The sequence below is a fragment of the Sinocyclocheilus rhinocerous genome, unplaced genomic scaffold (genome assembly GCF_001515625.1).
Source record: "Sinocyclocheilus rhinocerous isolate Xijiao unplaced genomic scaffold, SAMN03320098_v1.1 scaffold1292, whole genome shotgun sequence".
NCBI classification, from domain to species: domain Eukaryota; kingdom Metazoa; phylum Chordata; class Actinopteri; order Cypriniformes; family Cyprinidae; genus Sinocyclocheilus; species Sinocyclocheilus rhinocerous.
In genome coordinates this window covers 1,530,564-1,544,735 of record NW_015656599.1, presented here as the reverse complement: position 1 = coordinate 1,544,735, position 14,172 = coordinate 1,530,564, and the positions used below count along the sequence as shown (strand labels likewise).

At 36.3% G+C, this 14,172-nt stretch overlaps 1 protein-coding gene across 1 annotated transcript in view; it reads right to left on the bottom strand.

The window, feature by feature from the left end:
* Positions 1-7,736, bottom strand: part of LOC107720344 (uncharacterized) — a 27,043-nt gene extending 19,307 nt beyond the window's left edge. The window contains exons 1-5 of the mRNA XM_016528023.1: positions 7,656-7,736; positions 7,223-7,549; positions 6,995-7,153; positions 6,814-6,914; positions 1,073-1,273 (exon numbers count right to left, since the gene is read on the bottom strand). Of these exons, the coding sequence (XP_016383509.1) occupies positions 1,073-1,273; positions 6,814-6,914; positions 6,995-7,153; positions 7,223-7,549; positions 7,656-7,704 (837 nt within the window). The 5' untranslated portion in view covers positions 7,705-7,736. The remainder of the gene's footprint in view (positions 1-1,072; positions 1,274-6,813; positions 6,915-6,994; positions 7,154-7,222; positions 7,550-7,655) is intronic.
* Between the last annotated feature and the right edge of the window lie 6,436 nt (positions 7,737-14,172).

The following is a 14,172-nucleotide window of genomic DNA, read 5'->3' as shown; positions in this document are numbered from 1 at the left end:
ACTTACAAGTATACTACTAGTACACTGATATTTGTATACTTGCTACATAAAGAATACTTAAAAATATACTTGAACTTTACTTAAGTATACTTACTAAAATAAACTTGAAGTATACTACTTTTTGGTAAGGGCCAGGATCAACAAAAGATGTTGATCCAGGAACATGCCAATTATGTCAGATATAGAAAATAATGCTATCTGTGCCTATAAAACAATAATGCTGACAATACCTTTAAGCCATCTCAATTCAATTTCTGGTTAATGGGTAATGTAAAATCTAATGTAAAGACGCATATTCAGGAAAACTTTTATGAAAATATACAAATACAGATCAAAAGATACAACTGCAGTAACCACAGGAATAGGAGCATATTTCAGATCTAATATAAAAAAAGCCACGTAATCCAGGGGTGCAAAATTCAGTTCCTGGAGGGCCACAGCCCTGCTACGTTTAGTTCCAAACTGTGGTTTTCAAATAATATTTATATTTATAGCTGAATCAGGTGTGTTTAATTAGGGTTGAAGCTAAACTCTGCAGATCTGTGGCCATCCAGGAATCTATCAGTATTGAATGTACTGCTGTTATAGGATTAACAAAGAAGCACAGATATTAAGTCCTGTTTTCAGAATTTACACTATTTGAAGTCATTAGCAAATAGTTCCAAGCATAAACAACAAAATATAGTAAGGTTTGTGCTCAAAGAACAATAAACAAGACTAATGAATTTGGACATTTCTGTCATAACTATTACAACCATTTCTACTGCTCTACTAGCCTCTTTCTGACTTGTTTGTATAGGTCACTGTGATTTTGCCAAGTAAGACATGTTCCTGGATCAACATCTTTTGATGATCCTGGATCATGATTAACAAGAGTGTAGAAGCACCTAACCCTGATCGTAAGCCTAAAATAGATATTTCCTTTAAAGTTATCCCTCAATTCTGATTGGTTAAATATATATATATATATGTGCAAAACATTATCATGAAAATATTTATGTTAAGTTCAACCAGAAAAGATAAATTTCATGATTTCCCACTATCTTCTGTTTCATTTGAGTTGCACACACACCTCCACCATATTCATGATGTGGAAAGGAAGCCAGGTCAAGCCGAAGGTGATGACGATCACCAGGATGAGTTTCTCACTTCGGATGTGCCTACGAAATCGTGTCTTGCGAATTCTGCGCAGGATACACATGTAACTGCTAATGATCAGCCCATATGGCATCAAGAAACCCAGCACAATTTCCAAACAGTGCTGCAGTATCACCTAAAACAGAGTGAAGAGCCTGCAAATAATTAATAAACATCATTTAATCTCATATGTAAGTTAATTTTGAGATAATTTTCAGATTAATAAAATGATTGATTTAGACTCCTCCGTAGGTATGTTAACATGCCCTAATTTTTGCCAATCAGAAGGAATCCAATCTGATTTCAGTTTCTGAACGTTCTATTTTTATGAACCTTAAAGCATACAGCCCGATTCACATATTTATGTGCATTACATGAAACTTCAGCACATGCATAGCGCCCAGTCAACACGTTCAGAACGGGAGAGTACGATAATAGAGCTACCGTGAGTTTTTGCCTTGATATCTAAAAAGAAAGCTGACATATAAATCTCAGATGAGCCTTTAGTTAATATTTAGTAAATATTCCGTATTGTCCACTGACAAGTTGCTCAATTTTTTTCCTGTTGATTTTAGGTCTACACCAACCTTTTCAATCCAATTGAAATTTAATTCGATTTGAGCTCAATCGCATCGATTGAGGTGTTTTTGCATGAAGCCTTTTTTAGTCCGACTGAGCCATCAATCCGATTACTAATGGATTATTTGCATAGTAATAACTGAAAGAGCGAGACATTCTTATAGATTGTGTTTGATCACGGACCCTTTTCACACAAGTTTATTGAAGTGGAATGCATTATAGATAGATAAACCACAATGCCCTTGCTTCCACCAGATTTCTACTATATTAGGCCAATGTGTGTCTATTGCTGGAGCAGACATTAACATTGTGTCATTAACAATGATTTTTGTCTTTGGACTAGCAAAAGACAGTTTACCCTTGTGTCTATACCCTTCTATGACAACTTCCACTCTGAAACACAGAAGCTAAAATAGGACCATTGCATCAGAAAGCTCAGTTGTGAGGCTACATGTGCAATTCAGTTGTAAAAATGCTTAAAACAGCGATATAGCATTTTGACACACTGCAGCACTACTAAAAAATAGCTAGTTATTGGAAAAGCAACAGTAAACGTCTGAGCTACTGTGGTATAAACATACTAGTTAAGTTAGTAGTATGCATACATTGAGTTACTATTCTTTTTAATTGTTACTAAATATTATTAGTTTGTAAATGTTTATCTGGCAAACATAACTTACATCTCGTGGCTGTGGATGTTTACAATCACACATTACAAATGTTGGTTCTAGCTCACTCCTGAAAGTGGTCCAGAAAACAGAGTTAGGTACTGATATGCCGAGAGCAAAAATCCACAGTCCCACCAACACCCGAATAATCGCCCTCCGGTCTGTCAGGACACCAGCATGTTTCCACCACACTACAGCCACCATCCTGTGCAAACTCATTAGCATTATCAAAAATATTGAAGCGTACATGTTGGCACTGCAGAGGTACAGCAGAATCTTGCACAGTGGCAGGGTAAAAATCCAGTTGCGCTTTAACAAGTAAACAATGAAAAAAGGCATCAAAAGCATCAAGAATCCATCCGCAAAGGCGAGGTTTAGGATCAGGAGGGTTGTGATGGAACGTTGGCGGGTTCGAGCCAGGATGCTCCAAATGATCAAGAGGTTTCCAGAGACACCAATGGGTAGAAAAAGGCAGAGGATCAGAGCCCCTGAAATCGATCCAGCACTACTTCTCACAGCTGTGATATTGTTTGTCCCAGAGTTGGTGGTATTGGTGAGAAAGTGGACTGACATGGTATGAGATGGAGTGCAAGAGTAGAGCGGTTCCTTCTTAGAGAACAACACTCGGTCTGAGAAACTCTCGACTCCAAAATGGCACCAGCAGAAACATCAATAAACACAGAACTATTTATTGTGCATTAGCACAGGTATACATTGATAGCCTTCCAGATGAATTACCAAAATGATATTTTACCAAAGTGCAGACTGGAGACTGCATAATGTGATCGTTATCTCAACTTGTTTCCTGTTCGACTAGACATGTCCGTCATAGCAAACAAATTCAATGCCAGCCATCTGTCAAAGGGCCACTAACATGTTACACACAAGTGACTTAAACACATCTATATCAGATGAGGGATATTAAAAAAGAAACAGAGGAAAGGAGTGAGATAATAGCTTCCTTACTTTTTTATAGCATTTGTGTGGATACTTCCACTGAAACCAAAGGTCAATTTGGCCAGGACACCAAAGTCAAACATCTACTCACAATGGGATTTTTACAACCACACACTGTCTGAAAAAAAAAATGTGGGAAAAATCGAACCTTGAGAGCTACACAAGCTTGTCACTGGGGTACTACCCTCACAGGAACACCTTTTGTACCTTTTCTACTCCTAAAGGGTGCATATTAGTTGTTCATTCAAGCTCAAACAGTAGAGCATGGTGCTAGCAACACCAAAGTCATAGGCTTGGGGTATTGTCCCAGTCATAGGGTATTGCCCCAGTGACAAGCATTTTCTTTGAGGATGCAGAGAGTCAGGATCTCTCCCAAAGAACAATGTCTTGGATACGTTCCAACCTGCCTGTAATTTTCATGTGATGCTGAAGACCTTGTTAGTTCATGTATGTTTGATTGGGGTTGGAGCTAAACTCAGCAGAACTAGTCCTCTGTGATGACCACGTCTGTGAGGACCTGGCGTAAGTAGACCATTCTGAAATCTAATGTCTAGTGAACTTCACACAAACATACAGACCACGACAAATTCACCATTAGGACAGGAGCATACTGGGATAGTATGAACCATGCCGCCATCAATGTGAGCACCTTACTATCAACTACACCAGCAACATTGATTTTGCCAGGTAGATCTCCCACCCAGATACCGATCTGGCTCAACCCTGCTTAGCTTCAGAGTGCAACTGGTTGTGAGCTACCAGGTGACTTACATTGATTTCAAATAACAGGTGTACAAAACAAAAAAGGCAGAGCAAGTTACTTTAGGGCATTCGAGTTCAAGAACTATTTACTTTAGAATTACAGTGTGTATGCTTGTTATACATGAGTTTATGAATACAGGTACAAAGTACACACTTGAGGAAATCATGTGTTATGCGAACAACCAACTCACATCACAAAACCACTGATCCACTTTAAAATAATCATCGCATAAACTACAAGAAACAAAGAGTTCTTCCTTTTTTCACAGATGTCTTCCTCAAATTTTACAATGTTCTAAACTTGTTTGCTGCTGATTTTTGCAAAACAGGTCAACTGTCAAAATTGCCCGGAAAAGGTGTAATGGCATTTTCCGTTCCAAGTATGTTTCCACAGGTAGGATTCATTCATGGCTTTACTTACTTTTGGAGTCTTCGGCAGTGGTGACTAAACATGGTAAGTGTCTCATTGATGTCAGTGTGTTAAATGATTGCCTTACAAGTTTAACATTTTTGAGTTTTTTTCTAGTTGTACAGACCCTATGAGTTGCATTCTCATTCATTTTAATAACCATTTCTGTGGATCAATTCTAATCTACACAGTATATGCAGTTAAAATCACAGATAAATCACATTTTACCTTGGTGCCTCCTGCTGGCCAACTGTCCAGGGTGTTTCTCTACCTACAGCATGAGATGGTGGAATAGGCTCTAGAACAGGGGTGCCCAAACTCGGTCCTGGAGGGCCGGTGTCCTGCAGAGTTTAGCTCCAACCCTAATCAAACACACCTGAACCAGCTAATCAAGCTCTTACTAGGCATACTAGAAACTTCCAGGCAGGTGTGTTGAGGCAAGTTGGAGCAAAACTCTACAGGACATCGGCCCTCCAGGACCGAGTTTGGACACCCCTGCTCTAGAAACCCTATAACTTTACGTAAGACAAGCGGTTTAGAAAATAGATGAATAGAAGATGCCCCTTTGAGGTTAGTCATAGTATTGCATTTTAGTAGAGGGATTAATTTTGTAAAAAGTTTAATAAAATGGCCAAAACATACTGTATGTGTGTTGAAATATATTTAGAGTGTACTGCTGTAGCATTTTTAGTTGGCTCTTGGCATACAAAATGGCCAAAATGTGGTTAGAGTTCAGTCTGACTTCCTGTAAGTGGTGAGGCTTTGTTGTGTGAAGGACAGCAACATGCAGGATTTTGCAGCTTCATTTCTGTGATTTTTACATGTCATTTCATACGCTATGTAAAAAATTAATAAATATCTTCACATTCTGTATTGCGCAAAATTGTGTTGAACATTTCAGAGTGTTTGCTTGTTTGTGTTCACATGAAGTGGAAGTTTATTGCATCTCCTAAAAGAAAATCAACATTAATTACGTGCATGCAAACCTTTGACAGAAGTGATTGCTGAAGTGTGGTTTAGCTCAAGCAAAGTGTTAAGTTAAGCTCAGTACTTAAACCATCAGTTCCACTGAGTTGGTCACTTGAGAAATAATGACTCATATGGTCTCATCTTTGTCTAGACAGGTGGTTCCCATCTGCTTTAGAAATATCGCCATGACATGATTTTCCTAACCTCAAATGGAAAAAGAATGGCAGTGCAGTCAGTGGGGTTTTAACAATTTGATAAAATGATTATTGTTGCTTTTACATGATTGTTTAAATTTCTACATCTGTAAATACTGTATATATCTATATATCACTATCTATATATCATTTTTTTTCTTCCTTATCCCTCTGTATTTACAGGATTTCACTGTCCACTCTGTTCAAATGTGGATGAATGGCTACACATAGATGTGTCCAGTCCAGAGCTGTGTGAGATCACTACCATCCTGATTTTGTGGGGGTGGGTAGGGTGTTATTTTATTTTTTTTCCCCATAGGTTTTTAACATTCTAAAAGCTCTTTATTCCAAATATACTACAAGTTAGTCAGTCTATTCAGCAGGTGTAATGTATTCTAAGTTACTTCAGAAGTATTGCAAGTACTACTACGTACAACAATAAAACAGTGCATTGACATAAAAAAGGAAATTTACTTTTGGTACTTAAGTACTTTTAAAAGCAAGTACTTCTGTACTTTTACTTAAGTAAAAATATGTCTTTACAACTTTTACTTGTAATGGAGTAATATTTGACCAGCAGTATCTGTACTTTCACTCAAGTAATGGAGTTGAGTACTTTGTCCGCCTCTGTATATATCTACAAAACAAAAAAGCTTCATACTGTTAAAGGTTAAACCACCTGGCTTTGCAGTTCACTGGTGATCAGGTGACCATGTGACCATGTGTGGAAAGCCCAAGGCCAACCACACTGCCTACGTTTGATCTATAAAGAAGCATTTGGCTAGCCATCATCTAGTAGGTAGATGATTGCATTGGTAATTATAAAAGAGAGAAAAGTTTGTGATGTCTATGTTTATTCATTAAGCAAGTAAACATATGTTATGAAATTTTATATTTAAAACAAAAGTATAAGCAACCTGCTGGTATAAGGTCAGGAACAAGCTTTTCTGTTTATGATTTGGGCTGCAGGAGAAATTCTTTTTTCAAACTCTTCACACGTCAAGGAAAAGACCACCTCAGTATACTGAAAGAGCAATAGCATTTACAAATGTATGTTATGCATTTCTATCTGGTTTATGATAAAGAGTAAAAGTAATCTTTAAAGTAATAAATAAGATATGGTTATTGCATAATTTACCATTGCATTTGGCTCTTGAAGTAGTTCCAGAGGCATAAACTGAGTCCCCTCTAAATCTTCTTCTTGTCTTTTTATTTTTTCTCCAGAGTAGCAACATACACCTGTAAGAGAAGAGAATCATTGTCATATTTTACAGATAGATTAAATTAATTTAAATTAAATATAATATAACAGAACTTACCAATGACCACAAAGACCAGAACACCATGCATCAGACCAGATAAGATAACAATAATCATCCAAGCTCTCTGAATTTGGTCAGTAAAATTCACCACCGTATGATTCTGCTCAATATACTCCACCACAGCGTGATTCTGGCACTCAGGTAGTTTAGTTGGTTCTGTAAAAAACAGCCCTACATTGAAAGCACTGAATATCCATATGGCCTGATCACTGAATGCTCACTCACCAATGATGTGAAGTCTTGTGCCGTTGCTGAATTTTGGAGGTGCCTCTGTGGTCATGCAGTAATAAACGCCTAACTCATCAAGAGTGACATTTTTTATAAATAGATGATGTTTAGGGTGCACAGAATATTTGGGTCTGAAACTTGCATCGTAGTAAAAAGGAGTTGGAGAAGTTGAGAATAACCGCAATATCATAACAGGACGATTTGGTAGTTTCAGTAGCATCCAATAAATCTCTTTTTCTTCAAGATCACAGTTTATGGACACATTTTGTCCCAAATTTGTTAGTTCTGTTAATGTTTCTACAGCTTGACACCATGCTAGTAGACCTGCAAGATAAAAAAAAATAATATAAAACACATAGAACAAAAATAGGATTCTTAAGAAGCATAGTATTGTTCAACAATAAATTAAGTTACTCGATAAAATACTTACAGATAAGATGCTGGATGATCTTTGTGTCATTTCCGCATTTAAAATACATTGAAATGAAGAAATCTGGTTGCTTTCAAAAAGGCTTTAAGATGGAACTGTAATTTAGAGCTTTGAAACTCAGAAGAGGGCAGTTTTCTACCGACCACTGAAAGGAAGTCACGCTCACAAACCATACCTGACAGATGTTTTTAAAGCAACAGTTCACCCAAAAATTCAAATGGCCATTCAAGATGTAGATGAGTTTGTTTCTTCATGGAAACAGATTTAGAGAAATTTATAATTACATCTCTTGCTCACCATTGGATCCTCTGCAGTAAATGGGTGCCGTCAGAATGAGAGTTTTAGGGTGCACAGAATATTTGGGTCTGAAACTTGCATCGTAGTAAAAAGGAGTTGGAGAAGTTGAGAATAACCGCAATATCATAACAGGACGATTTGGTAGTTTCAGTAGCATCCAATAAATCTCTTTTTCTTCAAGATCACAGTTTATGGACACATTTTGTCCCAAATTTGTTAGTTCTGTTAATGTTTCTACAGCTTGACACCATGCTAGTAGACCTGCAAGATAAAAAAAAATAATATAAAACACATAGAACAAAAATAGGATTCTTAAGAAGCATAGTATTGTTCAACAATAAATTAAGTTACTCGATAAAATACTTACAGATAAGATGCTGGATGATCTTTGTGTCATTTCCGCATTTAAAATACATTGAAATGAAGAAATCTGGTTGCTTTCAAAAAGGCTTTAAGATGGAACTGTAATTTAGAGCTTTGAAACTCAGAAGAGGGCAGTTTTCTACCGACCACTGAAAGGAAGTCACGCTCACAAACCATACCTGACAGATGTTTTTAAAGCAACAGTTCACCCAAAAATTCAAATGGCCATTCAAGATGTAGATGAGTTTGTTTCTTCATGGAAACAGATTTAGAGAAATTTATAATTACATCTCTTGCTCACCATTGGATCCTCTGCAGTAAATGGGTGCCGTCAGAATGAGAGTTCAAACAGCTGATAAATACATGAATCCAATCGATCAATTAACATCTTTTAAAGCGAAAAGCTGTGTTTGTAATAAACAAATCCATCATTAAAGTGTTTCAACTTTAAAGGGATAGTTCACCCAAAAATGAAAATTCTGTCATCATTTACTCACCCTCATGTCGTTCCAAACCTGTATGAGTCGCTTTCTTATGTTGAACATAAAAGAAGATATTTTGAAGATTGCTGGTAATAAGAGCAGGAAGAAAAATTCATACGTGCCTTTGCCAGGCTCTTCAAGTTCATTTAAACACACTTTTCTTCAGAATCATGCTATCTATATCTCAATGCTGTTTTCTGACATTCTCTTTTTTGGTAGATGAGAAATGGGCAAAGCATTCCATTCATTTCTTTTCTTATGATGACTGATTGCAAAAGGCTTCCTTGCACATGTTCTGCTGAGATGATGAGGAGGAGGAGGAGAAGGAAGAGAAAATAGTAAAAAAAAAAAGTATATTTCAGATGTATTGATGGAAATTTTTTGTTCTGTGCACTTGTAAATTTTTGTCCATGGGGGTGGCTGGCTTGTGTAATTCGATAAAAACACAATGGAAGCTGTTTAAACTACTTCAAGAACATTTGCAGCTACCTGACCACTTTTAATACACTGCTTTAATAGATTCTCCATTCCATGGCCATTTGAAAACTTTGTTTTTGGTTTTGGTTGCCAGGTGGCGTGCAAGTTGTACAATGCTGGTTTAAAGCACCTGAAGCAAAACTGGTGTTTTAACCTTTTCTACATAGTGTTCTACATAAAATGCAATGGTTTTCAAAGTGGTGGCCACAAGGGATCACAAAACATTTGAGAAGAAACCATTCAGGTTTTACAAACTGTGTTTTTATGGCTATCATAGTGCGCTTATATTTCAACTTTAAAGGGATAGTTCACCCAAAAATGAAAATTCTGTCATCATTTACTCACCCTCATGTCGTTCCAAACCTGTATGAGTCGCTTTCTTATGTTGAACATAAAAGAAGATATTTTGAAGATTGCTGGTAATCAAACAGTTGGTGGTTGCCATTGACTTCCATAGTAGGAAAAAACACATTCTGAAGTTAAAAACGTCTTGATGTCAAACATGCAGTTTTTGTTTCACAAGACATTAACTGATGGACTGGAGTGGTGTGGATTACTTGTGGATTATTGTGTTGTTTTTATCTGCTGTTTGGACTCTCATTCTGACGGCACCCATTCACTGGAGAGGATCCACTGGTGAGCAAGTGATGTAAAGATACATTTCTCCAAATCTGTTCTGATGAACAAACAAACTCATCTATATTTTGGATGGCATTAGAGTTTTTTTTTTTTTTTGGGTAAACTATTCCTTTAACAGTAAGATTATCATTAACATCTATACAGTAAGTAATGTTGGTGTCATTGCTTTACTGATTGTGTTTTAACCAGTCTAAGTTACAGTACAAAAACTGTGTGAAATATTGCCCGAAGCTTAAGGTTAATATTGGTCTGCCAACACAAATGCTGTATATTTGAACAAAAGACCACTGACCTATTAAGTTAATTTTATTTATTTTATTATTATTTTTTTTTAAAGCCACTTTCCCAAAGAATATCCAAATTAAATGAGACAAATGAAATTGAGAGATTCTGATCATTCAAGATAACATTTATATTAAAAAAAAAAATTACATGAATCACAAAAATCCTTAATTGAAGTTATAGGTAACACCACTGAATAGACTGATGTGGAAAAAGCAATGGACATTAAGTTGTGCCGAATGTATCGTGCGGTTTCCATTGTATATTACCACAGGAACTGAGCCTTACACACTTCTCTCTCTTTCTGTCTCTCTTCATTAAAATCTAGCCTTGATGAAACTTGCCTTTCCACAAAGTAGCAGAAGTCCACTAAATACCGTTTTTTGGATTTGCATTAACACTTTCCATTAGGGGTCGAGGAGTTTCGTCTTGTAAACGACTGACCACTAGTCAGATAAACACTGACAGTGATTTACTGTGGCAAAGCAACCGGAAATCGTTCAATGTGAACGAGAGCCGTCTGTTTCCTCTGAGCTGAGCTGCAGTTTATTCAAATGAGCAGCTACACGATACAGACAGACTTATCCATCTGATATTTATTCACCAGCAGAATGAGTTTCACGTCCTGATACAGTTAGATACCAAGTAAAACGCCTCCTAGAAACATTCATGGTGGGTAGACCTTTCCACAGCCAAATCTCGCTGTCTATAGTGACTGGAAACGTCAAAATCAAATTAACCACTCACTCCGCAAAACATTCAGTTTAAGAGGCGCTCAAAACTCTGCACAGTATCTGCATTGGTAACTGCAATATATAAATAAAGCATATAATTTTTTGTTTGCATTTTCTAATTAGAATCTTTATGTTATAAAAGTATACGGATTATCTGTATGATGTAGTATTTTATTCATTTGTAACACTTATTTTGTGTATACCAACAATACAACAGTATATGTTTAAAAACGTAATCGAAAGTTACAACTTTTATCACCTTAAATGATAAAACTGACTCGAGACCAGTTGCAATCGTACTTTTAATACTGCTTTATGTGTACTCTTCTAGGTTCAAAAAGCTGTCGTCCATAAAATGCGTTGCACAAATTTGAACATCTGGGTTGTGCTGGTTGTAAATAAATCTTAACCAATGATTCCTAATTGCATCTACTTCGGGAAGGCCAAATACAGTGCTTTTGCTTTCTCACTGAATCACACAGTGTCTCCCTGACATGGCTGCATCAACATTACTGCTGTTCCTGAAACCACGCCTTCTTTCTTTGCGTCCACATTTGGGCGGCATTATGCTAATATTTCCACATAGTGACGTAGACATGTGGGGGCGTGTTAGAATGAGCCGTTTTAGGTAGGCGTGGCTGACACTTAACTTTTATAAAGAATATCTCTTTGGATTTGAGACTTTAGTCTTTGCAACTTTACAGATCTTCTTTATGCACCAAGAGCTTGTAACACTCCAAAACTTGAAATCGCATCATATGACCCCTTTAAGATGAACCCGGCCAACCACCGATATTTAAAATCTTCCGAACAGCATGAGGTAACGAAGCCTCTTTCAATAAAAATCACGTGTCTTGGTTTGGTAGATTGATATGCACTCTGATCTCACTGATTCAAATTTCGAAATAAAAGATTCATATGCAGTGCTTCGCTCAAATTACTAGTTCCTAAATCCTGCTCTACATAAATATTTATAATACATCAAATGATTTCTTATCGAGTGGAATTTTTACTGTCAATGCAGAAAGACACTGGAAACTTGTGGTGCAATGCCTGGCAGGGACAAGTGACATGTTTTGCATTTCCCTGTCTTTGACATCATATTTAAAGCAGTTTGTTTACTGAACTGCAGTTGAATTTTCAGCTTTGACTTCTTGTCCAATACATATCCGCAGATAGCACACGTATGTTAAAGATCGCTTCAAAGTGTACAAACATCAGTTTTATATACATTCTAAATCATAAACATCTTAAAGACATCTTCTAAACGTCTATTTGACATCTGATAGGAAACGTCCTAAGTATAGACAGATTGCAGATGAAAATGCAGACGTCAAATAGATGTATCTGTGATGTACGTGTGCAATCAGGGTCGGTTTCCCTTATGGAAGTCTTAAAGTTTCTGTGTTGTTTTGAAGATCTTTAGGCCTATTACAATTGATTTAAAGCTTGTTTTTTAAAATAAAGGTCAGGAGTTCCTCTTTCATATTCATCCAGTTATTACATTTGGATCATAACACCAATGACAGATCACACAGTACCCCCTTCCATTAATTTGGTATTTTCAAAACAAGAATCTGTACTTATATTTAACTGCCATGGCTTGGCATTCCTGTTGTTATAATTAGCTGCTGTCATGTGGATTCTGCTCCTCCCATCACAACAAAGCTCTGTGTTTCATCACCTGTACAGTCTCTCAGACCCACAGCAGGAGTAAACACATTTTTAACACAAAGAAGATGAGCAAGAAGGAGGCAAGTCACTTGGAGGCTAATCTTTTTGAAAGAAAGAAAGAAAGAAAGAAAGAAAGAAAGAAAAGAAAAGAAAAGAAAAGAAACGATATGGAATTTTAAGGCAATATTTCACCTGAGGAAAAGGACTACATGAAACTGATTACAAAATCAACCTAATCTTACACTGAAACAAACAATATTTCCCTTTCAAACTCAACTCAAGTATGAAGAGGGATGTGTTCAGTTTCCATCAATCAAGGACGGGACCTACAGCTTTTTCTCAAAGGTGTGTAAATGATTTTGTTTGATCAAACTGAATTCCATTTTTTCAATATTATTCAATAATACCGGTTACAAACATATAGGCATACATTATTATAATAATATTAATAATATAAAATAAGAAACGCCATGATGGACATCTGTGCATGTGCTGTCATTCACGCACCGGATATGAGCCAGACACATGTCGGACATGTTGACCATGCCACGGTTAGAACAACTTTGTATTTAGTCATTGCATGCATTTAAGAATTTGTTTTAATTAAAATAGATTAAGTTTTTGCCTTTTAGTTTGAGTGGTTACTATGAAAATCCATGGGACACAGGTATGTTTTAGTAAATTTTGAGGCATAAATATTTCATGTCGTCAAAGCCATGTGTTCTTGTGAAGCATGGAAGCTAATTGCTGTAATGTTTGTAAAGTATAGCGTTGTTCTTCTAAAAGTAGCATTAATTATATTCATTACTAATAAATATGAGATCATTATCTATGCCAAGTAGATCTGTAAACCAGTTTTCTTAAAAAAAAATTATTGATTAGGAGGCTTGAATGTATTTGGTTGCTTGGTCTAAGCAGGCCCGAGAGAGAACGATCTAGTAAGGTCAGGGTATAGATCAAATAAATGTGCTCTTGATTTTTTCCACAAAATAATTTTCACAAAGATCTTTATTTCTAATTGCTCATTAATTCTGAAAATTGTACATTTAAAGTAACCGGCTCATGTTTGGGCTCCATCCTCATGCTTCGTTATTAATGTTAGACAAGGTGACCCGTTTGGTAGTTTTTGTTGTGTAATTGTTCTATGAAATCTCCAGATGTTTTAAAGCTCTTTTTGTTTTCTTTTGCTGTTGATCAAGTTTTCATTAAAATACAAAGACATAGAAAGTCATTGTTAATAATAGAATAGATTCAAAGTAGTTTAGCAAGCCGTTGATGTTTTTTTTATCTTCTGTTTCCACAGTTGTACATCATCACTATTTCTGTGTTTCTGCTGCATTTCACAGGTGAGAAATGAAACTGCATTTTAATTGACATTTCATGCCACATGTAATATGTCAAACATTTCTTTCTTTCTTTTTTGTTAGATTATTTCTCTGTTCCTGCATCCCCCGTTGAGGGTTTTGTTGGAAGCTCGGTTGTCTTGTCATGTTTTATCCATCACAGTGAGTTTCAGGACAGAATTAAAGATGTTAATGTACACTGGCGGTACAATAACAGCAAAATTGT